A 27,841-nucleotide genomic window follows, 5' to 3' on the forward strand; every position below is an offset into this window, starting at 1 on the left:
CATTCTTCCCAAGCCATTACATTCTTGCAACCCTGTGCACCTTGCTAAAGACTCTAATCTCATCCCATAGTAAGTCGGGGAAGTCCTCCAATTTGCCCTTAAGTTCTGATTAAATTCAAATAATTACAATTTCGGCTGGGCGTGATGGCTCATGTCTGTAATCACAGCACTTTGGGAGGCTGAGGCGGGCAGATCACCTGAGGTCAGGAGTTCGAGACCAGCCTGGCCAGCATGGTGAAACCCTGTTTCTACTAAAAATACAAAAAAAAAAAAAAAAAAAAAAAAAAGTCAGGCACCATGGTGGGCACCCGTAGTCCCAGCTACTCGGGAGGCTAAGGCAGGAGAATCGTTTGAACCTCGGAGGTGGTTGCCGTGAGCCTAGATTGTGTACTGCACTCCAGCCTGGGTGACAGAGCGAGACTCTGTCTCAAAACAAAACAAAACAAAGAATTACAATTTTGTGACACAGAAGAACACAAAGTAGGAGGAGAACAAACAGACACAGAACTATTTTTTTAGTCAACTGCAGGACTAAAATATACCTAAACTAGCTATGTAAGTAGGTACTTGGCTCTAGGTGAGAAAGCTTTAGAAAAACAAAAAAAGGGCTGGGTGCGGTGGCACACACCTGTAATCCCAGCACTTTGGGAGGCCGAGGTGGGCGGATCACAAGGTCAGGAAATCGAGACCATCCTGGCTAACATGGTGAAACCCTGTCTCTACTAAAAATACAAAAAAATTAGCTGGGTGTGGTGGCGGGCGCCTGTAGTCCCAGCCACTCGGGAGGCTGAGGCACGAGAATGGCGTGAACCCAAGAGGCGGAGCTTGCAGTGAGCTGAGATCGCACCACTGCACTCCAGTCTGGGCGACAGAGCGAGACTCCATCAAAAAAAAAAAAAAAAAAGAAAGAAGGCCGGGCGCGGTGGCTCAAGCCTGTAATCCCAGCACTTTGGGAGGCCGACACGGGCGGATCACGAGGGCAGGAGATCGAGATCATCCTGCCTAACCCGGTGAAACCCCGTCTCCACTAAAAAATACAAAAAACTAGCCGGGCGAAGTGGCTGGTGCCTGTAGTCCCAGCTACTTGGGAGGCTGAGGCAGGAGAATGGCGTGAGGAGGAGGCGGAGCTTGCAGTGAGCTGAGATCTGGTCACTGCACTCCAGCCTGGGGGACAGAGCGAGACTCCGTCTCAAAAAAAAAAAAAAAGAAAGAAAGAAGTAGTTCTGGCACCATGACTCACGAGTTTGAGACCAGCCTGGGCAACATGGCGAAATCCTGTCTGTACTAAAAATACAAAAAAATTAGCCAGGCATGGTGGCACATGCCTGCAGTCCCAACTACTGGGGAGGCTAAGGCACAAGAATTGCTTGAACTTGGGAGGTGGGGGTTGCAAATGAGCCGAGACTGCACTCCAGCCTAGGCGACAAAAAAAAAAAAAAAAAAAAAAAAAAGTCGATCTCATTTGCTTTTCCTTGCTGTGAACCTTCAACACAGTGGGTAGAAAAATCTTAGTGGGTAGTAGTATCTTCATATTTTTATTCCTGGCACAAACATAACAGCATATATAAGATTAAAAAAAAAACTTTCCACTGGGCCTTGTGGCGCATGCCTGTAGTCCCAGCTAATTTGGAGGCTGAGCAGGAGGCTCTCTTGAGCCCAGGAATTGGGATGGAGGCTTAGTGAGCTATAATCATGCCTGTGAATAGCCACTCCGTTCCAGCCTGGGTAAAACAGTGAGATCCTGTCTCCGAAACAAACAAACCCTTTTCCAACAAATGATGCTAGTGGCAATTTTTACACTTTTGTTATTGTTAACTTCTGTTAAAAAAAAAACAACTCAGGAATGCAAATAAAAGTTTTTTTTTATTTAAAGAAAAAAACAGGCCGGGCGCGGTGGCTCAAGCCTGTAATCCCAGCACTTTGGGAGGCCGAGACGGGCGGATCACGAGGTCAGGAGATCGAGACCATCCTGGCTAACACGATGAAACCCCGTCTCTACTAAAAGATACAAAAAACTAGCCGGGCGTGGTGGCGGGCGCCTGTAGTCCCAGCTACTCCGGAGGCTGAGGCAGGAGAATGGCGTGAACCCGGGAGGCGGAGCTTGCAGTGAGCCGAGATCCGGCCACTGCACTCCAGCCTGGGCGACAGAGCGAGACTCCGTCTCAAAAAAAAAAAAAAGAAAAAAACATAGACTCGAAACATACTCAGAGCTCAAAATTGGTTTCATGGGAACAATATTTTCCCATGCTTACATACCTAGAATCTGTTAAACAGACCTAAGACAAAGTTACTGGCAAACTTAAATATCGTAAAAAAAAAATCGTTAAAAAAAAAATATATATATATAAAATATATATATAATATATATAAAATATATATATAATATATATATATATAATATATATATATCTCCATTCAAAATAACATTTGGGCAAAATTCTGCCAAGAGCCCTAGCCAAATTGCAAACAAAATCTATTATTTTTCTATGGTTTTTAATGTATATGTTACTCTGCTTCTGGAAATCACTTATGTGACAAGAAATCTGTATTTTAGGCTGGGTGTGACGGGTCATGCTTGTAATCCCAGTACTTTGGGAGGCTGAGGCAGGAGGACTTGAGGACAAGAGTTTGAGACCAGCCTGGACAACATAGTGAGACCCCTGTCTCTACAAAAGTTTAAAAAAATAGCTGGGTGTAATGGCAAGTGCCTGTATTCCTAGCTATTCAAGAGGTTGAGATGGGAGGATCCTGTGAGCCTAGGAGTTCAAGGTTAAAGTAAGCTAGGACTGAACCACTGCACTCCAGCCTTAGTGAAAGAGCAAGACCCTGTCTCTCTCTCTCTCAATAAATCAATAGATTAGATAGATAATAAATAAATAAGATCTGAAATCTGGCCAGGCAGGATAGGGTGGCTCATGCCAGTAATCCGAGCACTTTGGGTGGCTGAGGTGGGAGGACTGCTTGAGTCTAAGAGTTCAAGATCGGCTTGGGCAACATAATAAGACTCCTGTCTCTACACCCACACACAAAATTAACCAGGTATGGTGCACACCTGTAGTCCTAGTTACTCAAGAGGCTGAGTGGGGAGGACTGCTTGAACCCAGGAGGTTGAGGCTGTAGTGATCTAAAATCACACCACTACTCTCTAGCCTGGGCTACAGAGGAGAACCTGTCTCTTAAAAAACGAACAAAAAAGATTGATTCACCTTGTTGTTTAGTCCTATTTACAGAGTGTATACTTAAAGTCTAAGCAGTTGGCTGGGTGCGGTGGCTCACACCTGTAATCCCAGCACTTTGGGAGGCCGAGGCAGGTGGATCACCTGAGGTTGGGAGTTCGAGACCAGCCTGACCAACATGGAGAAACCCCATCTCTACTAAAAATACAAATAAAACTAGCTGGGCATGGTGGTGCATGCCTGTAATCCCAGGTACTCGGGAGGCTGAGGCAGGAGAAATGCTTGAACCCGGGAGGCGTAGGTTGCAGTGAGCTGAGATCGCGCCATTGCAGGCCGGCCTGGGCGACAGAGCGAGACTCCGTTTAAAAAAAAAAAAAAAAAAAAAAGTCTAAGCAGTTGAAGTCTCTAAGCCTAAGAATATTTTACCAGCATTAATAAAGTAATTTTTTTTTTAATTGAATGTAGGCTCTGCTCCTTTCTCAAACACTTTTTTGAGGATCTTAGCATTAATGTGAGCACATAGGTTACATTTACCCTTCTGAAAAACATTCTGACATAAATTCTAGTAAGGAGGCGATAGCCTCTTTACAAACAGTAATACGCCTTTTGTCTTAGAAAAAAGTCTGGGCACAACAGTTTTTTACCTTTATTCCATTGTTTGTGCTGGGTTAGTATTCCCTCTGATGATTAATCACAAAGCCTAAAGAATCTCAGAGTGTCATAAGTCAGATGCCTGAAAGCTTATAAATGAAAAAAAAAAATTTTTTTTTTTTTTTCAGGAGAAAATTCAGGTCAGGGTACTATAAAAAGTAAAGGGTGCTGGGCTTGGTGGTTCACTGTAATCCCAGCACTTTGGGAGGCCAAGGTGGGAGGATCACTTGAGCCTATGAGTTCAAGACCAGCCTGGGCAATATAGTGAGACCTCATCCCTACAAAAAATTTAAAAATTGGCTGGGCATGCTGGCATGCGACAGGAGGTGGGAGAATCACCTGGGCCTGGGAGGCAGAGGTTGCTCCAGCCTGGGCAACAGAGCTAGCCCCTGTCCCCGCCCCCACCAAATCTGGATAGCCCAACTTCAGGAGACTGAAAACCTGTGCCCTGAGTTATAAAATTTAATTATGTTCTAAATGAATATCAGGGTCTTTAGAATTTTCTTGATTGAATGACGACCACTGTATGTAAATCAATACATCAAATTTATCCTCTGACCCCAGAGAATTCTATCAATTGAGATTTGGCCCAGGAGCACAGGAGTAGACTCCTACGTAGAAAATGGTTCTGTTCTAACTGAAGCCAACAACCGCCTCTTCTGCTGAAGAGACTGAATTTTACATTTAAGGCACTAGTAGGATACACTTTCAGGAATGAAATTAAAGTCCTTCCCTATCCTATTCTCATTACAAGCTGATCTGTTACATGTACAAAAGAGGCAAAAAGAGGGTGTGGGAGAAGATGAGCAACAAGACAGCCTAGCAATTCCCTTTCTCGGTAACAATCTTGTAAATAATTCTCCGTCTTCAGAAATGTGCATATTTTAGTCAAACATTATAGAGTTAAATTTTCCTTCCTGCTCCCTAGGCAGTGATCTAAACAGGCTTAACGGCTAGTATTTTAATGAGTTGTCATTTCCTGTCTGATAAAGATTCTCACAGTATTTAACCACCAGTTTCCCTGGGGACCAACCAATACTAGAGCTCTATTCATAGTGACTCAGAATGGACCTCAGACTCTTGCCCTTATTCAAAAATGACAGATTGCCCTCCACATGAAACTGCCTTTCCTAGTAAGGTAGACTGCTCGGAAAAGGGTGGGGGAGTTTATCATGCAATCTTTCTGAAGAAGCCAAAGGCCATCATGCTGACTCATTAATATTTACAGCCTTCCAGCCCTTTATTAATCCAGAATAAGTAAATGAACAGGTGCTAACTGAAAATAAACTCATATTTAACCCAGTAAAAACAGGATCTAGTTATTCTGTGTGACTGGAATGAAAATGTTATTATCTTTACCATTTAACTGAATAGAACACATGAATCTTTTTGTTTTGTTTTGTTTTTGGAGACAGAGTCTGGCTCTATCACCCAGGCTGGAGTGCAGTGGCGCAATCTCGGCTCACTGCAACCTCCACCTCCCGGCTTCAAGCAATTCTCCTGCCTCAACCCTCTGAGTAGCTGGGATTACAGGCATACGCCACTATAACTGGCTAGTTTTTGTATTTTTAGTAGAGACAGGGTTTCACCATGTTGGCCAGGCTGCTCTCAAACTCCTGACCTCAAGGGATCCGCCTGTCTTGACCTCCCAAAATGCTGAGATTACAAGCATGAGCCACTGTGCCTGGCTGAGTATATGAATCTTTGAAGCTGATACTGTAAGAAAAAACTGGTAACTGATGTATTCTACTTGCTTTGGATCTGAAATGTGGTAGCCCCCTAATCATGTTTCTTTACATCCAGGATCTTGGAATGGCACCCCAGCATAAAATAAATTCAGGATGAAAATCACACACTATACTAGAAAATCTAGGGCTTTCTCATATATACAAGTTTGGACTGACAGTCTCTGGCACCTTCTAAAATTCATTGTGATTTGACACCAGGATTTGGGATTAAAACATCTTGAATTTCATTCACATCTGTGCCCTTTCAAATGATTAAAACCTCTTTTGTACTTAAGTTAGTCCACTGTACGTGGAGTGGTATTATGAACACATGACACCATGGGTTTCTTCCTGGCTGTGTAGAAGGAAGACCATGCTTTCTCCAGGTGTATTTTATCAGGTATATTGTCTCTACTGCCTTACAGCATATTTTATCACAAAAGAATTTGCAATTGCCCTGGCTTTTGGAGATTTAGCATTATTTTCTGTAAGAATCAGATTGAAGGTTAGACCTCCTTACCATTAGCAGCTACTCTTTGAAATAAGCTAACATTAAAGAGAAGCTCTAGAAAACAAAACCTCATTTCAGAATGCAGACTTGAGCAGCGAGAAAAGCAGGCATTTGTGCTGGTGAATGTGGCCAGAGCTAAAGGAGTGGTCTGTAAGAACTAGGTAAAACTGATTGGTTGTCAAAACAAAACTCTGTTAAAAATCAACTGATTTCATTTATAGAAAATGACAGACTGGTGACAGCTTTTTTTTTTCTTTTTGTGTTTTAAAGAGGTTGTGTTTCTTGCCTCAGTCTCCCAAGTAGCTGGAACTACAGGCGAGTGGCACTGCACCTGGCCCCAGTGGCAGGATCTTGCTCTTTCGCCCATGCAAGAGTACAATGGCACAAACACGGCTCACTGCAGCCTTGACCTCCTGGGCTCAAGCAATCTTCCTGCCTCAACCTTCCGCGTAGCTGGGGCCACAGTAGCTAATTTTTAATTTTTTTTCTTTTTTTTTTTTTTTTTTTTTTTGAGACGGAGTCTCGCTCTGTCACCCAGGCTGGAGTGCAGTGGCCGGATCTCAGCTCACTGCAAGCTCCACCTCCCGGGTTCACGCCATTCTCCTGCCTCAGCCTCCCGAGTAGCTGGGACTACAGGCGCCTGCCACCTCGCCCGGCTAAGTTTTTGTATTTTTAGTAGAGACGGGGTTTCACTGTGTTAGCCAGGATGGTCTCGATCTCCTGACCTCGTGATCCGCCCGCCTCGGCCTCCCAAAGTGCTGGGATTACAGGCTTGAGCCACCGCGCCCGGCCTTTAATTTTTTTTCTAGAGATGGGTCTTGCCATGTTGCCCAGGCTGGTCTCAAACTTCTGGGCTCAAGCAATCCCGCCTCAGCCTCCCAAAGTTCTAGGATTACAGGTGTGAGTAGGTCTGATGGCAGCTTTTTATACTGACAGATCTGCACTGGCTTGAAGACTCACTGAGTTCTAAAACTTAAAAATCAGGCCGGCACAGTGGCTCATGCCTGTAATCCCAGCATTTTGGGAGGCCGAGATGGGTGGATCACAAGGTCAGGAGTTCGAGACCAGCCTGGCCAATATGGTGGAACCCCGTCTCTAGTAAAAATGCAAAAGTTAGCTGGGTGTGGTAGTGCACACCTGTAGTCCCAGCTGCTTGGGAGGCTGAGGCAGAAGAATTGCTTGAACCCAGGAGGCAGAGGTTGCGGTGAGCTGAGATCATGCCATAGCAGTCCAGGCTGGGTGACAGAGCAAGGCTTGGTCTCAAAAAACAAAAAACAAAAACAAACAAACAAACAAAAACCAAAAAAGTGACAGTATTGGCAGGACACAGTGGCTCATGCCTATAATCTCAGCATTTGGGGAGGCTGAGGCAGGAGGATCGCTTGAGCCCAGGAGTTCAAGATCAGCCTGGGCAACACAGCGAGACCCTGTCTCAAAAAAGAAAAAAAAAGTGACAGTATTGATTGAAATTCAATCTCATTTAAAAAAAGTTATGATCTCTGTCCTTAAGGAGCTCTATCTAGAAGAATGCTGGGAGAGGGGAAAAAATGCACTTAAATGTACACTACAGAAACACGTTGAGTTTTTCATTAAAAGTAACCACAGTAGTAACTACCTATAGCTGCACACAGGTGGATGCACGTGTGCACAGGCGAAGAGACAGAAATAATTCATGCTGCATCCCTACCGAATTCACACAGCAGCTGTTTGAAACTGGTGCTCTAGTCTAAATTTCCAACTTCCAGCAAATGACCTCGCTGGCTTCCACAGTGCACCCTCAGTGTCCTTCTTCTCTGCCTCAAAACATCTTGGAGTCTTCACTCTAGTTTTCAAGAAAGAACTGGTTCATGAGGATAACCAGTCCACCCCAGATTGATCCTATCTCAATCATCTCTTATCATTTATATGAATTTAACTTATCTGTAATAGTACCTCATGGGTTTTGTTATGGATATGAAATGAATATTAATGTAAAGTATCTGGCACAGTGGGTGCTTACTGAATGTTAATTTCCTTCCCACATCCTTCCCTTTCTTCATTTGTATTTTCTGTCTCTAGCATTTTACTAGTTTTCCCCTCAGCCTAAAATATACACTGGTCCCTCCTATTTAATGAATGAATTAATTCATCTGGTCAACAAATATTTACAGAACAATTAAAATGTGTCAGACATGACTTTGGCTTGACCTTTCCTCTAGCCCACAATTCCATGTAATCCAATATATTTGGGTTTTAATTTTCATCATGCTACTAAAATACTCCATTATGGTCAATAGTAACTTCCAAATACAATGCACCCATTTCTCATCTAACAGTCTAACTCCAGAACTCCTGTTTTAACCTTTATGCGGTCTCCCAATATCCATAACAAACATATAGAAAGGTGAAGTGCCAAAAGAGAAGGATATATAAACTACTATGGACATGAAGAGAAAGGGGTTTTCCCAAACTGCAGAAAGAGGTTATGTTAGACTGTATAAACTGAGTCTCAGCAGCTGGGGTTTAAACCCTATTTTAAGCCTTAAATTCTATCCTTTTGTCAGATAATACAAATGTTGGTGTCCCACACTTCCATAACTTTTTCTGATTATTTTCAATGATCAAAGTCAAAGAGAAGCGAATACATGGATCATTTTATACTTTAAAATGAAAGGACAGATTTTCTTTCTGTAGAAGAAAAAGTCCAGGCTCACGTAGCTCATTCTGACCACTTTCCATAGAGTGAGGAATAAGAAACAACATTCGGATTCAAGCACTTAATTACTCACTGGTTAAAATGATCTCCCTTGCCACAGGCAAGCCTGACTCTGAGGTCAAGCATCAAGTTAGCTCAGAAATAGGAGACAGCAAAGAAGAGCATGGAACATTCTGTATCTGGTAAAAAGTCCCTGTTCCAGCCAACACCATCCCCCAGCCCTCAAGTTCAATGATTGAGTTATGGAAACTTTTCTTGTGTGGTAAAACTGGGGACTTTGTCTTCCAATAAGACCCTGGCAACATGACAATCAGCCAATGTTCTGCATATGGTTTGCTGCTAGTCATATGCTTAATGTTATTTTCTGGGAATTCACATCCCCTATTTGGTGAGAATATGGGAACATGTCATTTTAATCATAACTTTAAAAGTTAGATTTGGTTATGCTCTTTAAGAAATATGTACAGGTCTCTCCCATTGGAGAAAGTCTAAAATTAAATAAAAATTAGTATTAAATCATAAAAAAAAAAAAAAAAAAAAAGGGGCTGGGCACGGTGGCTCATGCCTGTAATCCCAGCACTTTGGGAGGCTGAGGAGGGTGGATTACAAGTTCAAGAGTTTGAGACCAGCCTGACCAACATGGTGAAATCCTGTCTCTACTAAAGATAAAAAAATTAGCCAGGCATGGTGGCAGGTGCCTGTAATCCCAGCTACTCAGGAGAATCGCTTGAACACGGGAGGCAGAGGTTACAGTGTGCTGAGATTGCACCACAGCGCTCAAGCCTGGGCAATAGAACAAAACCGTCTCAAAAACAAAACAAAACAAAACAAAACACAAGTAACGTAATGCCTTTTGAGCTAGAAAGTTCTCTAGTTCTTTGGTTCTATCACCTGACTTTGGGTCTTGCCATGTTGACCAGACTGGTCTTGAATTTCTGATAATTCAACTGATCTATCTGCCTCGGCCTCCCAAAGTGCTGGGATTACAGGCGTGAGCCACCATGCCCAGGTAAAAAAAATATATATATATTTTTTGAGACAGAGTCTTGCTCTGTCGCCCAGGCTGGAGTGCAGTGGTGCAATCTCAGCTCACTACAACGTCCACCTCCTGGGTTCAAGCAATTCTCCCACCTCAGCCTCTTGAGTAGCTGGGACTACAGGCATCCATCACCACACTTGGCTAGTTTTTGTATTTTTAGTAGAGGCAGGGTTTCACTATGTTGACCAGCCTGGTCTTGAACTCCTGACCTCAGGTCGTCTGCCCACCTCAGCCTCCCAAAGTTCTGGGATTATAGGTGTGAACTACTGTGCCTGGTCTTTTTTTTTTTTTTTAATTTTTATGTTTTATTTTATTTTTATTTATTTAGTTTTTTGAGACGGAGTCTCGCTCTGTCACCCAGGCTGGAGTGCAGTGGCGCGATCTTGGCTCACTGCAAGCTCCGCCTCCCAGGTTCACACCATTCTCCTGCCTCAGCCTCCCGAGTAGCTGGGACTACAGGCGCCTGCCACCACGCCCGGCTAGTTTTTTTTTTTTTTTTGTATTTTTTAGTAGAGACGGGGTTTCACCATGTTAGCCAGGATGGTCTTGATCTCCTGACCTCGTGATCCGCCCACCTCGGCCTCCCAAAGTGCTGGGATTCCAGGCTTGAGCCACCGCGCCCAGCCTATTTTTTATTTTTTAGAAGGAGTCTCCCTGTGTCACCGAGGCTGGAGTACGCTGGCACGATCTTGGCTCACTGCAATCTCCACCTTCTGGGTTCAAGTGATTCTCCTGTCTCAGTCTCTGGAGTAGCTGGGATTACAGGCGCCCACCCCCACACACGGCTAATTTTTTGTATTTTTAGTAGAGATGAGGTTTCATATGTGGCCCAGGCTGGACTCCTGACCTCAGGTAATACACCTGCCTCGGCCTCCCAAAGTGCTGGGGTTATAGATGTGAGCCATCATGCCCGGCCCCAGCCAAAAGATTTTTGATACCCCCACCCCTTTTTTTTTGAGACGGAGTCTCGCTCTGTCGCCCAGGCTGGAGTGCAGTGGCCTGAACTCGGCTCACTGCAAGCTCTGCCTCCTTGGTTCAAGCGATTCTCCTGCCTCAGCCTCCTGAGTAGCTGGGACGACAGGCACCTGCCACCATGTCCGGCTAATTTTTGTATATTTAGTGGAGATGGGGTTTCACCATGTTGGCCAGACTGGTCTTGAATTCCTGACCTCAGGTGATCTGCCCAAAATGCTGGGATTACAGCCGTGAGCCTCTGCGCCCGGCCCGGGATTCATTTTTCATTCTTCCTTGCCTTATTATCTCACAATTTTATTTTAAATTTGAACTGCTTCTGGCTTTTTTCTTGCTTGTCTTTTGATTTTGTTCTCTACCATGACAAGTTATCACTCCTTTATTTGTGACTACAAGGTTTTAAATATCCTTCAAAAGACTGCATTCTGAAGTTTACTAATTTAATTTGATGATTTGCTATACCATTAAGGGATTTTTTTTTTTTTTTTTTTGAGACAGAGTCTCACCGTCACCTAGGCTGGAGTGCATTGGTGCGATCTCGGCTCACTGCAACCTCTGCCTCCCAGGTTTGAGCAATTCTCCTACCTCAGCCTCCCAAGTAGCTGGGATTACAGGCATGTGGCACCATGCCCGGCTAATTTTTGTATTTTTAGTAGAGATGGGGGTCTTATCATGTTGGCCAGCCTGGTCTCAAACTCCTGATCTCAAATGATCTACCCGCCTCGGCCTCCCAAAGTGCTGGGATTACAGGTATAAGCCACCATGCCTGGCCCCATTCAGGGTTTTAGCAGTGTGAAGGGGAGAACTAACAATTAAAGGAGAATGTTTATTTTCTTTCTTCCTTTCTTTTTTTCAAGAATCAGGGTCTCACTCTGTTGCCTAGGATGGAGTGCAGTAGTATGATCATGGTTCACTGCAGCCTCAACCTCCTGCCTCAAACAATTTTTCCACCTCAGCCTCTTGGGTAGCAGGGACTATAGGCGGGTGCCACCACGCCCAACTAATTTGTTAGTGTGTTTTTTTGTAGAGACAGACACGGTCTTACTATGTTTCCAGGCTGGTCCTGAATTCCTGGCCTCAAATGATCTAAAGGAGAATGTTTCTACAGCAGGTTAGAGACAGTATATCTAGTGAGGAAATCCAGCTGTTCACCTCCTCTTTTCTGAAATAAAGTACTAATCTATTAATTATGATATGAAATTATATATTTGGGTCTACTAAAAATTCGTTCTCTTTATTGAACTTAATCCCTATTTTAGCTTTGGTGAGGCTACCTATTAATTTTCATTTGAACACTTGTATTTAAAAACATTTCTGGCTGGGCATGGTGGCTCACACCTGTAATTCTAGCACTTTGGGAGGCTGAGGTGGGTGGATCACTTGAGGTCAGGAGTTTGAGACCAGCCTGACCAACATTATGAAACCCTATCTCTATGAAAAATACAAAAATTAGCCAGGTGTGGTGGTGCACTCCTGTAATCCCAGCCACTCAGGAGGCTGAAGCAGGAGAATTGCTTGAACCTGGGAGGTGGAAGTTGCAGTAAGCCGAGATCACACCACTGCACTACAGCCTGGGCGACACAGCAAGACTGTCTCAAAAAAAACCAAAAAAGTATTTCCTACTTCAAAACATAAAAAAAACAATCATGTCATACTCAATTGGAGAATCTGATTAAAAGATAATGTTATTAATGACAAAGACTAAAAGGATACCCTTTGAGATCTGATAATAAAGCTTTACTAGCATCTGCTGAGTCTAATTATTTATACTGTTTAATACATTATCTAGAAAAGAATGGCTGGGCACGGTGGCTCACTCCTGTAATCCCAGCACTTTGGGAGGCCGAGGTGGGCAGATCACCTAAGGTCAGGAGCTTGAGATCAGCCTGGCCAACATGGTGGAACCCCGTCTCTACTAAAAATATAAAAATTAGCCAGGCCTGGTGGCGCACGCCTGTGATCCCAGTTACTCGGGAGGCTGAGGCAGGAAAATCGCTTGAACCCAGGAGGCAGAGGCGGCAGTGACCCGAGATTGTGCCACTGCATCCCAGCCTGGGCGACAGAGCAAAACTCCATCTCAAAAATAAAAAAAAAAGGGCCAGGCGCAGTGGCTCACGCCTGTAATTCCAGCACTTTGGGAGGCCTAGGCGGGCGTATCACCTGAGGTCAGGAGTTAGAGACCAGCTCGACCAACATGGAGAAACCCCGTCCCCATTAAACATAAAAAATTAGCCGGGTGTGATGGCACATGCCTGTAATCCCAGCTACTGGGGAGGCTGAATCAGGAGAACTGCTTGAACCCCAGAGGTGGAGGTTGGGGTGAGCCGAGATCCGAGATCCAAGATTGCACCATTGCACTCCAGCCTGGGCAACAAGAGTGAAACTCTGCCTCAAAAAAGAAAAGAAAAGAAAAGAAAACAGAAGTAGCTGAGGTAATCCCTGTAGACAGTGCTGGGAAAATGATAAGGACATCAAGACATTCCAACATCTGCTCCTGAAAATAATTTTTCAAATATGATACAACTCATTTAATTCAATACAAATCTGAATCCAGTAGGTCTTGAATATTTTAGCATAACTATATTCAAAACCATCTTATCTTTAAGAGTAAAGGATCACTGGAATTTTTTGAGGGGACACGCTAGTGGGGTTTAAAATAAATTACTGACTTTGAAAGACGTAAAATAGGCCGGGTGCAGTGGCTCACGCCTGTAATCCCAGCACTTTGGGAGGCCGAGGCAGGTGGATCACGAGGTCAGGAGATCAAGACCATCCTGGCTAACATGGTGAAACCCTGTCTCTCTTAAAAATACAAAAAATTAGCCGGGCGTGGAGGCGGGCGCCTGTAGTCCCAGCTACTTGGGAGGCTGAGGCAGGAGAATGGTGTGAACCCAGGAGGCGGAGCTTGAAGTGAGGTGAGATCACGCCACTGCACTCCAGGCTGGGAGACAGAGTGAGACTCTGTCACGAAAAAAAAAAAAGAAAGACATAAGATATTCTGACTTAACTACATTGGCCTAAGCTTAAAGGCATTTCTATTTACCATAGATAAATAATATAATTTCATAAAAACTCTAAAGGCTGGGGAAATAGAAGAATCTGGGCTATATCAATGATTTTCTAATTTGTACTGGTCATGTGTTCATTTATTCAGCAGATTTACAGAGCATCTGCTATATGTCATTCAAGATGCCAGGTTCGGTGAACATAACAGTAAACAAAAATAGACACAATCTTTTCCTTTGAGAAGCTTACAGGTTAACAGTAAAAAGACAGTAATCACACACTCCTACAAACATAAGTGTAACAATATAACTATAAGTGCATGTAGTATACTGTTGCTTTGAAGAAAGGCCCCTGGTAAAGATGGTATTAGATCAAGTCAGGGAAAGGTTTCTGAGAATGCAATGGCTAAAATCTAAAGGACACTGTTTAGGCCAGTGATTCTCAATGAGGGTGGTGGGTCTCTTCCCCATGTGACGTTTGGCAATGTCTGGAGACATTTGTGATTGTCATGATTGGAAGGTACTAGCAGCATGCAGTGAGCAGAGAAGAAAGATGGTGCTACATCTCTTATAATGCACAGGACAGTTCCCCATAACAAGTAATTATCTGGTCTTAAAAAAGTCAATAGTGCCAAGGTTGAGAAATCTTGAACTAGGCAAAGAGAAAAGCACAAGCAAAGACCAGTGGTGGGAGACTCAAATATGGACAAAGTGATTTGAGCAGAGAAAACTAGAAGGGACAGATAACACAGGGAGGGCTTATAAACCCTGGTAAGGAGTTTTGACTTTATCTAAAGAATGAAAGGGGCCGGGCGCGGTGGCTCAAGCCTGTAATCCCAGCACTTTGGGAGGCCGAGACGGGCGGATCACGAGGTCAGGAGATCGAGACCATCCTGGCTAACACGGTGAAACCCCGTCTCTACTAAAAAAAAATACAAAAAACTAGCCGGGTGAGGTGGCGGGCACCTGTAGTCCCAGCTACTCGGGAGGCTGAGGCAGGAGAATGGCGTAAACCCAGGAGGCGGAGCTTGCAGTGAGCTGAGATCCGGCCACTGCACTCCAGCCTGGGCGACAGAGCGAGACTCCGTCTTAAAAAAAAAAAAAAGAATGAAGGGAAAAACAAGTAAGTGAAGGGTTTCAAGAAGAGGAGGAGAAAGGGGGTGGAGACAGTGGTGATGAAAAGCTCAGATTAAAATTTCAAAAAGGTTAGTGACTGCAATATGGTGAATAGATTGGAAGAGAGTGAAACTGGATATATTGGTAGATGAAACAAGTAGCTAAGTAATTTAACTTCCTAGAAATTCCAAAGGCTGGGGAAACAGAAGGTGCTCGTGGTGAGGATGCAGGATTAGCTGAAAAACTTCTTTCTACAAATGTTCAGTACAGGAAAAGAACAAATAATGCATGGTGTTATACGTACTGCGTTCTGCAGTCTCAAGGTAGAGCAGTAGTAGTCTCTAACAATAAATGAAATATTTTCCTTACATTTAAAAAATAAGGGGCTGGGAGCAGGGGCTTACGCCTGTAATCCCAGCACTTTGGGAGGCCAAGATGGGCGGATCACCAGGTCAGGAGTTTGAGACCAGCCTGACCAACATGGTGAAACCCTATCTCCACTAAAAATACAAGAATTAGCCGGGCGTGGTGGCGTACGCTTGTAATCCCAGCTACTCAGGAGGCTGAGGCAGAAGAATTGCTTGAACCTGGGAGGCAGAGGTTGTAGTGAGCTGAGATCGCACCACTGCACTCCAGCCTGGAGCGAGACTCTGTCTCAAAAACAACAACAAAAAACAAAAACATAAGGGAAGGCCAGGCATGGTGGCTCATGCCTGTAATCCCAACACTTTGGGAGGCTGAGGTGGGAGGACTACTTGAAACCAGGAGTTTGACACTAGCCTGGGTAGCAAAGGGAGACCCCGTCTCTACAAAAATAAATAAATAAATAAATAAAAAATAAGGGACAAGAATATTTTTTGTCTTTATGTGATATATGGTGACATATAAAATACTTTATTTGTAAGGATTCAGGCAGCAAAAAACTAGAGTAAATTTAATTTTAAATGTAAATTTTAGTGTACAAATTATAAATTCACACTGATAAGCTCAGGAATTAATGAAACTAATGACTGGCTCCACTGAGTACAATCTCAAGAATATATTTTTTCCTTATTAAAGCTGAACTAGCAAATATTAAAAACTATTTTATTACAAAACAAATAAAAGAATGAATATATATATGACTAAAAAAACCAATAGTCACGAACTCAACACCAAGTGGCATTTTTTTTTAAATAGCAAAAATTTCCATAAATGTTTGCTCTGTAAGTGGCTTTTAAGATAAAGATTTACATTAAAACTAAACAAAGGGCAGTTAAACTTGACACTTTTCCACCATGGGGCAGCTGTATTACTGAATGAAAAGAAAACCTCTCCCCTATAATAACAAATTAAAAACCTAACAACTTTTGGTCTTATTGCAATGTATTTTTTATTTCATTTGTTTCTTTTTTTTTTTTTTTTTTGAGATGGAGTTTCACTCTTGTTGCCCAGGCTGGAGTGCAATGGCACGATCTAGGCTCACCGTAACCTCCGCCTCCCAGGTTCAAGCAATTCTCCTGCCTCAGCCTCTCTAGTAGCTGGGATTACAGGCATGTGCCACCACGCCTGGCTAATTTTATTTTTAGTAGAGATGGGGTTTCTCCATGTTGGTCAGGCTAGTCTCGAACTCCCAACCTCAGGTGATTCCCCTGCCTCAGCCTCCCAAAGTGCTGGGATTAGAGGCATGAGCCCCTGTGCCCGGTCTTATTGCAATTTAATAGGCAACAGTTCATATTCCAGCTGAAAGTTAATCTGATTAATCCAACAAAATGTGCCTTTACTGTTTTATTAAACTGAACTCTATAATTTTGTGAGAGTATCATTTAAATCTTAGGTTAAAACTGGTTTTAACACTTCTTAAAACTAAACACAAAAATAAAAGCTTTGGATAGTTTAGCCTTTTATTATTTATTTTTATATTTTATTTTTTGAGACGGAGCTCACTGTGTTGCCCAGGCAAGAGTGCAGTGGCAGGATCTCAGCTCACTGCAACCTCCGCCTCACGGGTTCAAGCGATTCTCTTACCTCAGCCTTCGAGTAGCTGGGACTATAGGCACCCGCTACCACCCCAGGCTAATATTTGTATTTTTAGTAGAGATGGGGTTTCACCATAATTGGCCAGGCTGGTCTCGAACTCCTGACCTTGTGATCCACTTGCCTTGGCCTCCCAAAGTGCTGGGATTACAGACGTCAGTCACCGTGCCTGGCCAGTTTAACCTTTTAAAATAACCTAATTTTTCTCTAGTGAAGTAATAGAGACCTGACATATTTTGTTAATATTATGCCATCTAACATGACTTATTTAATGAAATGCTATTTTTTTTTTTTTTTTGAGATGGTGTCTTGTTCTGTCACCCAGGCTGGAGGGCAATGGCATGATCTTGGCTCACCGCAACCTCTGCCTCCCAGGTTCAAGCGATTCTCCTGCCTCAGCCTCCTGAGTAGCTGGGACTACAGGTGCCTGCCACCACGGCCAGCTAGGTTTTATATAAAATACTAAAATTTTATGTAAGATTTATATTTACATTTAAATGTGGCTGTGTATCTGGCATCTAGTTTGGCCAAAAATCACAGCATTGTACTAAAGCACCACTAAACTGTAAGGATATACACATATCTTTTATATAAAGAGAGTTTCTTATTTCTTTGGTGGGGCTATAGATTCAAACCCCAAAGCTTCTTTTAAACCCAGAATTATATCACTTGATAGATGTCTGATTTACAATTAAACAGGGATAATGTGAGCTTTATCCTTCCCTACTATAGAACAAGAAAATCTTCATTTACTAATAACAGCAAGTTATTTTTGCTTCTCAAAAAATAAAGAACTATGTCAAAAATTCTATTTCAATTCAGTTTTGTACACATTTACTGCCATTTAAACAGTAATTATATTAATATTAGTCCTTAAAGAATTACTTACCCAATGAAAGCCACCATTTGCTCCACTATGTGCTTGCTGAATGTTATTATAACAAAAATTTTCTGTAAAGAAAACACCAGTTAAAATAAATTATTTAGTTATCAAAAAACCAACATAAATTCACAATTCTGGTAATAGTCTAAAGAGGTAAGATTGTGCCCCTAACTGCAATTTTTAAATTTCTTTAAAAATAAAATACAACATTTCCATCCTGGCCAACATGGTGAAACCCCGTCTCTACTAAAAATACAAAAATTAGCTGGGCATGGTGACATGTGCCTGTAGTCCCAGCTACTTGGGAGGCTGAGGCAGGAGAATTGCTCGAACCCAGGAGGTGGAGGTGGCAGTGAGCTGGGATCGCACCACTGCACTCCAGCCTGACAACAGAGTGAGGAGACTCCATCTCAAAAAATAAATAAATAAATAAATAAAATATTAATAAAAGATAACATTTAATTCAAATGTTATCATTTAATTCAAACGTTATCAACTTTGTATTCCTTTTTTTTTTGAGACAGAGTTTCGCTCTTATTACCCAGGCTGGAGTGTAATGGCGTGATCTCAGCTCACTGCAACCTCCACCTCCCGGGTTCAAGTGATTCTCCTGCCTCAGCCTCCCAAGTAGCTGGGATTACAGGGATGCGCCACCAAGCCCAGTTAATTTTTTTTGTATTTTTAGTAGAGACGGTGTTTCTCTATGTTGGTCAGGCTGGTCTCGAACTCCCGACCTCAGGTGATCCGTCTGTCTCAGCCTCCCAAAGTGCTGGGATTACAGGCATGAATCATTGTACTCAGCCTTTTTTTTTCTTCCTTCTTTTTTTTGAGACAGAGTCTCCCTCTGTTGCCCAGGCTGGAGTGCAGTGGTGCCATCTTGGCTTACTACAACCTCTGCCTCCCAGGGTCAAGTGATTCTCCTACCTCAGCCTCCCAAGTAGCTGGGATTACAGGTGCACGACAACACGCCTGGAAAATTTTTGTGTTTTTAGTAGAGATGGGGTTTCACCATGCTGGCCAGGATGGTCTCAAACTCCTGACCTGGTGATCCACCTGCCTCAGTCTCCCAAAGTGCTGGGACTACAGGCGCCTGCCACCACGCCTGGCTAATAACAGCAAGTTATTTTTATTTTATTTTATTTTATTTTATTTTATTTTATTTATTTTTTTTTTTTTGAGACGGAGTCTCGCTGTGTCGCCCAGGCTGGAGTGCAGTGGCGCAATCTCAGCTCACTGCAAGCTCCGCCTCCTGGGTTCACGCCATTCTCCCGCCTCAGCCTCCGAGTAGCTGGGACCACAGGCGCCGCCACCTCGCCTGGCTATTTTTTTGTATTTTTAGTAGAGACGCGGTTTCACCATGTTAGCCAGGATGGTCTCGATCTCCTGACCTCGTGATCCACCCGCCTCGGCCTCCCAAAGTGCTGGGATTACAGGCTTGAGCCACCGCGCCCGGCCAGCAAGTTATTTTTAAACTAATTATAGCAAGTTATTAATTTTTTGCATTTTTAGTAGAGATGGGGTTTCCCCGTGTTAGCCAGGATGGTCTCGATCTCCTGACCTCGTGATCTGCCCACCTCGGCCTCCCAAAGTGCTGGGATTACAGGCGTGAGCCACTGCGCCCAGCCAACAGCAGTCTTCTTTTTATCCACTCACTATGAATCTCAGGAACCTGGACAGGTTAGACTAATGTACATTATTTCTGGCAAGAAGACTAATAAGGCAAAGGTATACAACTGGTGTGTGAATATCAAAAAGCTAACAAGGCAATTGTTACAGATAATTTGTGGAGAAAAGCAGGGGGTCTATACCAAAAACCAGTTATTTAGAGCTATAAATCTTCTATTAATCAACAGAGCTAGTAGTTCTTGCCTTTCAGTGATTTCATCACCATGCTTTCCCTACCATCATTTCTTAACAATCAATGCCTAAATAATTGCACAATTTCAATGCAAACCAGCAAAACAAGATTTTCTTTTTGTATGTAGCAGCTTGCAAAGTCACTTCTGTGTAAGACAAAAAATGTGTCACACACCTAAGAACATATGTCTTAGCCTTTCAGGCTGGAGATCTGAGTGGGAATTCTACAAAATAAAAGGCACAGACCACCGAAGAGCCCTCTTAACCACATGCATAGAATAAACAAAGGAAAGGGTAGAGGAGGAGAAAAAAGACATGGGAGGGAGGAACTAATTGTGCTAGAATGAACAAAGATGGAACCATCTGTAAAAGAAGTCCTTCATTGTAAAGAATAATTTTTTTTTTTTTTTTTTTTTTGAGACGGAGTCTTGCTGTGTTGCCCAGGCTGGAGTGCAGTGGCTCGATCTGGGCTCACTGCAAGCTCCACCTCCCGGGTTCACGCCATTCTCCTGCCTCAGCATCCCGAGTAGCTGGGACTACAGGCGCCCACCACCATGCCCAGCTATTTTTTTTAGTAGAGACAGGGTTTCACTGTGTTAGCCAGGATGGTCTCGATCTCCTGACATCGTGATCCTCCTGCCTCGGACTCCCAAAGTGCTGGGATTAAAGGCGTGAGCCACCGTGCCCGGCTGGAAAGAAGAATCTTAAGACAGATTCAGTTATTAAATATTTAGTGCCTACTATCTGCCAGATGCTATTCTAGGCATTATAATACATCAGTGAACGAACAGACAAAAATATCTGCCGTCCTGGGAGTTTATAATACTGTGTGTGTGCTGGTGGGTGTGAACATAGAGAGATAATAAAGAACACTGATGTATTTTAAGGGTACAGTAAGTAAATTAAACGGTACATGAAATAACATAAATGAGTATGTTGCCTTTCTTCATTATTTGGGACAAAGGTAATGTCTCTAAGGATACTACCTGTTTAAAACTATTTTCTAAAAAGATACTCTTCTCAGCCAGGCGCGGTGGCTCAAGCCTGTAATCCCAGCACTTTGGGAGGCCGAGACGGGCGGATCACGAGGTCAGGAGATCGAGACCATCCTGACTATCATGGTGAAACCCCGTCTCTACTAAAAAACACAAAAAACTAGCCGGGCGAGGTGGCGGGCGCCTGTAGTCCCAGCTACTCGGGAGGCTGAGGCAGGAGAATGGCGTAAACCCGAGAGGCGGAGCTTGCAGTGAGCTGAGATCCAGCCACTGCACTCCAGCCTGGGCGACAGAGCGAGACTCCGTCTCAAAAAAAAAAAAGAAAAAAAAAAAGATACTCTTCTCATGCCTTTTCCTATCTAAGGATACTTCTACAGACAGAGGACTTGACCCCATGCAGCGGAAGGGGAAATCTGATCTAACATTAAAGGTAGATTGATTTGAATCTTTTAGGGGAAGGTTAATAGGAAGACATCAATAAAAACAGCAATATTTATTAAAGAAGGTTGTCTAATTTTAAGCTGAGGAAAAAGGGAAGAAAGAAAAGCAGACAAGGAGACAGGTTTACTATTAGGGTAGAAAAAAATTGGTGTGTGTGTGTGGCTTTCCCACTATTATTTCAGAATGGCTAAAATGTTTATATTACTAATATTGTTTACCCATACAATGAGAAATGTTTGTTACCCTAAGCTACATCTGGATGTACATCAAGTGACATGCCTTTACAAAGTATGTCACCATGATACGATGGAACACAACAAACATATCCCATGGTCTTGGTTTAGTGAAGGAACTCAGATTCTTTCCTTTCAGAAACATAAATGGATTTTATCTTTCTTTTTCTTTTTTGCTTTCACATAGATACAGGGAATGAGCTTTATCTTGACAGAGCTTGGTTTGAATTCTAGGGCCTTAGGCAAGTATTTTACCTTCTCTAACACAGTTCCCTCATCTATGAAATGTGGTTAACAACGACCTCTCAGAATTGTCTGCCATGAGATAACCACTGCAAATTACCTTGCACAGGTCCTGATCAATAGCAGGCGTTAAACAATTCAGTTTCCTTAATCATATCAATACATTGAAGAAGGCAATGCAAAAGAATGGAAAGAATACTGAACTGGAAGTCAAAACACTTGGGTTCAAATTCCAGCTGTTACTTACTCTTTTAAGCAACTATTACTTATTAACCTCCCTACCTCTGAGAATTACAGAATGGGTACAGTAATTCCTCTCTTCCAGGAGTGTAAGAATTAACTCATATAGATAAATGCTTTAAAGTGTGAAGTTCCATTAAAAAATTAATCATCAGCCAGGCGCAGTGGATCACGCCTGTAATCCCAGCATTTTGGGAGGCCAAGGTGGGCGGATCACGAGGTCAGGAGTTTGCAACCAACCTGGCCAATATGGTGAACCCTGTCTCTACTAAAAATACAAAATTAGCTGGGTGTGGTGGCTTGTGCCCTGTAGTCCCACTTACTCTGGAGGCTAAGACAAAAGAATTGTTTGAACCTGGAAGGTGGAGGTTGCAGTGAGCTGAAATCGTGCCACCACACTCCAGCTTGGGTGATAGAGCGAGACTCTGTCTCAAAAATAAATAAATAAATAAATAATCATAAATTGAAAAAATCTGAGTATGTTTAAAAATATACTAGTTTTAAATCTTTCTGAAATGAAAGGTCTGATAAGTTGCATATCTTACCACTACAGATAGGGTACTTATGGCATAATACGTTTTACCATAATTTATAGAAAGGCACTACATTCAAGAGGTATAAAGCAGGACACATAAAACATGGATTACTAGAGAAGTTCTTGTTATGAAATAAAATAATCTGTTATTTTTACTTAGGTATTAAGGACTCCAAGAAGCTAAATGACAGCTCTCTTCTAGAAACAACTCTAAAGAAAAACCTATTTTCAGATACATTGAAAAGAATGTATTATTGACCACATTTTATTATTAGAAAAAAATCCTGTATGGTATTAAATCTTTTTTTTTTTTTTTTTTTTGAGACAGAGTTTTATTTTTGTTGCCCAGGCTGGAGTGCAATGGCGTGAACTCGGCTCACTGCAACCTCTGCCTCCTGGGTTTAAGTGATTCTCCTGCCTCAGGCTCCTGAGTAGCTGGGACTACAGGCATGCACTACCATGCTCAGCTAATTTTTGTATTTTTAGTAGAGACGGGGTTTCTCCATGTTGGTCAGGCTTGTCTGGAACTCCCGACCTCAGGTGATCCACCCACCTTGGCCTCCCAAAATGCTGGGATTACAGGTGTGAGCCATCACATCTGGCCAGTATTAAATCTTAACCATAGTAACTAGCACTGTAATATTAAAAAACCTGTGTTCATTGATTGAACAAAATACTTAATTTAAATGGGAGGAAATATATTCCTTGAAGTAGGAAAAACATCCATGAAATTCTGAGTGGTTATGGCAGGAGAGTAGAGGACAGATTCAATAAACTTGACCCAAATGCCAAAATCTAAGATTATAAACTGGATAGGTAGAAGCAGCTGAAGTTTTCCTGTTTCATTCTTCCCTTCTAAGAACTGGAAGTAGAGAGAGGTATGACATAGAAACTTTGGGGATAGACATACTTGTAATTATCATGGAATCATACAAGGGCAGAGAACTTCACTGTTCTTTCCTTTCTTTTTTTGAGACAGAGTCTCGTTCTGTTGCCCGGTTGGAGTGCAGTGGCGCAATCCTGGCTCACTGCAACCTCCGCCTCCCAGGTTCAAGAGATTCTCCTGCCTCAGCCTCCCAAGTAGCTGGGATTTCAAGCGCACGCCACCACACCCAGCTAATTTTTGCGTTTTCAGTAGAGACGGGGTTTCACCATGTTGGCCAGGATGGTCTCGATATCCTGACCTCACGATCTGCCTGTCTCAGCCTCCCAAAGTGCTGGGATTACAGGTGTGAGCCACCGCGCCTGGTTGTTCTTTCCTTTCTTTTGGTTAACATCGTTCTTTGTTACAAACCACACTGATTCAAAACACATTCTTTCCAGGTTAATTTTTATTTTATTCTATTGAGATCTGCCCTTAGAAGGAAGTAATTCATATCACAGTTCTAGAAGCACATACCATTTTCCCTTCGTTTAAATTCTTAGCCTTTTCTCTCTTCTCTATTCATATATGCGTGCATACACACACACACACACACACACACACACACACACACCCCCTCCATTCTAAAGATTTTGTTAAGAGTGGCTTTGAGGACTAGCAGATTCTCACTTCTCTGACCACAACCCACATCTCTTTGCCTCTTCAGAGACCCTCTTCTTCCCCATTCTCCTCCCACACTAACATTTGGCTGTTTTTCGGTAAAGGATATTGGTGCCATGGGAGGAACTGCTTCACATACTCTCTATATATAGAGTATGTGAAAGAAAGTAAGAATTAGTGAATGGCAATATTCTCTCAGCTTCTGGTTGGTAAAACAAAACAAAACAAACAAAAAACATTTTTTGGGCTGTGTATATAAAAATGATGTGCATCTTTCTGCACACAAACACTATTTTTGTTTGGTAAAAGTCCTGGATAAATAGTTTCACAGGGCAAAAAATAAAGAAAGAGAGAAAGGAAGGAAAGAAGGAAGGAAGGGAAGGATGAAAAAAGAAGAAAAGAAAGAAAACAAGGAGATTGCTAATTCCAAACGACATTCTATGATTTATTACCTAAGTAAGCTACCAACCAAAAGAAGCAGAAACAGTAACTAAATAATTCACTTAGGAATGAGCATGTTTCATTGTCTTGTAATGGGTTCATCATCATTAGGCAGTTAATCAGGGGGTACAATTACCTGGATATGCATTTTTATTATTGCTTTTCCAATTAGGGTTGCACCAAAGAAGGTCCAAAAAGGTACCAGAAAGTGTCCACACGTTATTCCAGCCAGATCAAATAGAGGATTTGGAATCTATAAAGAGAAAAAGAAGGACTTCCATATTATAATCCAAAGAACAATTTAATTTTATCATCCATTGATATGTGGTATTCTGCTTTTAGCCTGCTTATACTGCAAAGCAACATATGGGTTCCTTGATCAGTACTGGATTGTTCAAAAGGAGGTTAGGGAAACATCCTAAGGTGTCTAGAAGCTGGGTCTCATATTCACCTTAGGTGTTCAATCTGCTCACAGCAAACCAAGGTGTCCTTTTGCTTATATTACTCATGGCTAAGGCACTGTGTGTGTGTTTGTGTGTACACCCATCACATGAGAACTGGATGGATAAAGTAAGTGGATCTGCAGGAATTTAATACCATTCAGTTGATTCCTAGCTATTTGGTGGCTGTTTTCTAAGGTGAAGTATGAGTGAAGAAAGAGCCTTAAGATTGTTTCAGCAGTGAGGGTTCTAAAATCTTTAGCTTGAAATGTGAACATTATCTGGAAAGCATTCATATCATTAACAAACATTCTAATAAATTCTCAAATACAGTTACGGGTGGATGTGCTGTTATTCTCAATGTAAAATATTAATAATTTTTATTTTATTTTATTTTATGGGACACCAAGTCTGAGGGCCATGTGATACAATTTAGAAAGAAGATCAAGTGTGGAAATACGAGAGTACACAGATTCAGATGTTTTGAATACTCAGTCCCAGACAAAGAAGTGATTCACAACAAATACCTTTTCCAAACATTCCCACATTTTAAGAATGCTAAAAGACATTTCATGTAAAAATGCAAAGAAGCCATAAGCTATTTCTGAGCACTTCATCCATTCTTCTCCTACAGAAAGTACTCTGACCTTGTGGCTGCTGGCTGAACCATTAATAAGCCAATTAATTTATATAATTTCATTTTTGAACTTTGAAAGGCTAGTTATTTGAAAAATATTTGTCACATATGGTCTTTAAAAAACACATGATTAAATTAGAATTCAAGTATTCCTTTGTTAGCAACACTTGGATTCAATGACTCATTTTTGTTTTTCTCATCCAAATTCAAATGCTTTAGGATTATTTCATCTCTTACAATCATATAATAATATAATTTACACAGCACTACACCTGCCATTTCTTATATTTGCTCATGTGACTCTCATAACTCTATGAGTTATAACTTTTTTCCTTTATCATGAGGTTCCAACTCATGTTGAAATGAAAATGAATTTAAAGTATTTAAGATATGTAGGCTGGGCGCAGTGTCTCACGCCTATAATCCCAGCACTTCGGGAGGCCGAGGTGGGTGGATCACTTGAGGTCAGGAGTTCGAGACCAGCCTGGCCAACATGGTGAAACCTTGTCCCTACTAAAAATACAATAATTAGCTGGGTGTAGTGGCGCATGTAGCTACTGGGGAGCCTGAGGCAGGAGAATCACTTGAACCTGGGAGGTGGAGGTTGCAGTGAGCCGAGATTGCGCCATTGCACTCCAGCCTGGGTGACAGAGGGAGACTGTCTCAAAAAAAAAAAACCAAACAAAACAAGGATTTAAGATACGTAAATCAGAGTAGCCATGAGCTAACATCGCTTTACACAGGTTTTATATAAATTCTTCCTTGTAACTAATACTTGAAACTTTGGAAAAAGACTTCTTATCTATAAATTTGAGGAAAGAATGAAGTCATCCTTATTTGGTTAAATGTAGTTTGTTATATATTCTTTATGGGAAGAATGGATTTTCTCTCTTTTATTCTTACTGATTTAAACCATTTAGGTCTGAAGTCATCACTGCATGATGAAATACTTAAAAGCCAATAAACAAGATGTGAACCTATTCAACAGAAAACAGCTCATTTAATAAGTTGAATTGGGCTGGGTGCGGTGGCTCACCTGAGGTCAGGAGTTCAAGACCAGCCTGGTCAACATGGTGAAACCCCGTCTCAACTAAAAATACAAAAAAATTAGCTAGGCGTGGTGGTGGGCGTCTGTAATCCCAGCTACTTTGGGAGGCTGAGGCAGGAGAATCATTTGAACCTGGGAGGTGGAGGTTTTAATGAGCCGAGATTGTACCATTGTACTCCAGCCTGGGTCACAAGAGCAAAACTCTGTCTCAAAAAAAAAACAAAAAAAAGGTTGAATGGGCCAGGTGTGGTAGCTCATGCCTGTAATCCCAGCACTTTAGGAGGCCGAGGCAGGTGGATCACTTGAGCCCAGGAGTTTGAGACCAGCCTGGGCAACATGGTGAGATCCTGTCTCTACTAAAAATACAAAAATTAGGTGTGGGGGCACATGCCTGGAGTCCCAGCTACTAGGGAGACTGAGGCAGGAGAACTGCTTGAGCCCGGGAGATGGAGGTTGCAGTGAGCTGAGATCATACCACTGCACTCCAGCCTGGATGACAAGTGGGAGACTCCGTCTTAAAAAAAAAAAAAAAAAAAAGTGAATGATTCACAAAATTACATACCCAATAAAAGTGATAGCATTTTTGCTAATTTAGGAGTATATATGGATCAAAATATAACACTACCACTTAGTAAAAGTTCTGTTTTAATACAATTCACTTACTGAAGCACAGGCCAAAATTCCAAAAAATCCAACTTTCTGTACTAGGTTCTGAACTGCCAGTTTGGCCCGGGAGGCAAAGTCCTGTAAAAAGGCAAATTTAGAAACATTAATGAAAAGTAGGAAAAGAAGGAAGATGGTTCTTTCCAGAGTTTATTAAAAATCTCACAATCTGATGACACTGATTAATAAGATGAATGATGAAAAAAATCACAGTAGGTTGTTCACTGAAACACAAGTAAAATAATGATAGAATATTATATCATTAAAGTTAAGCTCTTACCACATTTTAAGAATAAACCAAAACACTGTAACTTTAAATTTAGTATTCTCTCTGGATATTCTAGGGATTAACAAAATATTGTAAACTAACCATGAACCAATTTATTATTTTGGAAACACTGGCCTACATCATCTACGTTTTCCTCTCTTCTATAATTTGCCAGATTTCACATCTAATTGATAGCAGGGTAGAAAGTCATAGGAGTTTTCAAGATGGCCAATGAAGACATCTCTGCCGATCACTAGCCAGAAGATGGAAAAAACAGTTATGTGGCAATAACTAAGCATTCATTCTCCCAGAAGCAAAAGAACATCCTACATTTGCACAGCTTGTGCTAGTTTTGTAAAACATTCTCACCATGATTTTTTTTTTTTTTTTTTGAGACGGAGTCTCGCTCTGTCACCCAGGCTGGAGTGCAGTGCCGCGATCTCGGCTCACTGCAAGCTCCGCCTCC

The 27,841-nt window shown here is 42.1% G+C and overlaps 1 protein-coding gene across 3 annotated transcripts in view; it reads right to left on the reverse strand.

Moving 5' to 3' along the window:
• The window catches only part of VMP1 (vacuole membrane protein 1), a 136,688-nt gene that overhangs the window by 9,413 nt on the left and 99,434 nt on the right, over window positions 1–27,841 (reverse strand). For all 3 annotated transcript variants that reach the window (XM_021928255.2, XM_021928256.2, XM_021928257.2), the window contains exons 8-10: window positions 27,108–27,188; window positions 24,456–24,572; window positions 17,798–17,859 (exon numbers count right to left, since the gene is read on the reverse strand). In XM_021928255.2, coding sequence (XP_021783947.1) covers window positions 17,798–17,859; window positions 24,456–24,572; window positions 27,108–27,188 — 260 coding nt within the window. The remainder of the gene's footprint in view (window positions 1–17,797; window positions 17,860–24,455; window positions 24,573–27,107; window positions 27,189–27,841) is intronic.

The sequence above is a fragment of the Papio anubis genome, chromosome 17, assembly GCF_008728515.1.
Source record: "Papio anubis isolate 15944 chromosome 17, Panubis1.0, whole genome shotgun sequence".
Classification (NCBI taxonomy): Eukaryota; Metazoa; Chordata; class Mammalia; order Primates; family Cercopithecidae; genus Papio; species Papio anubis.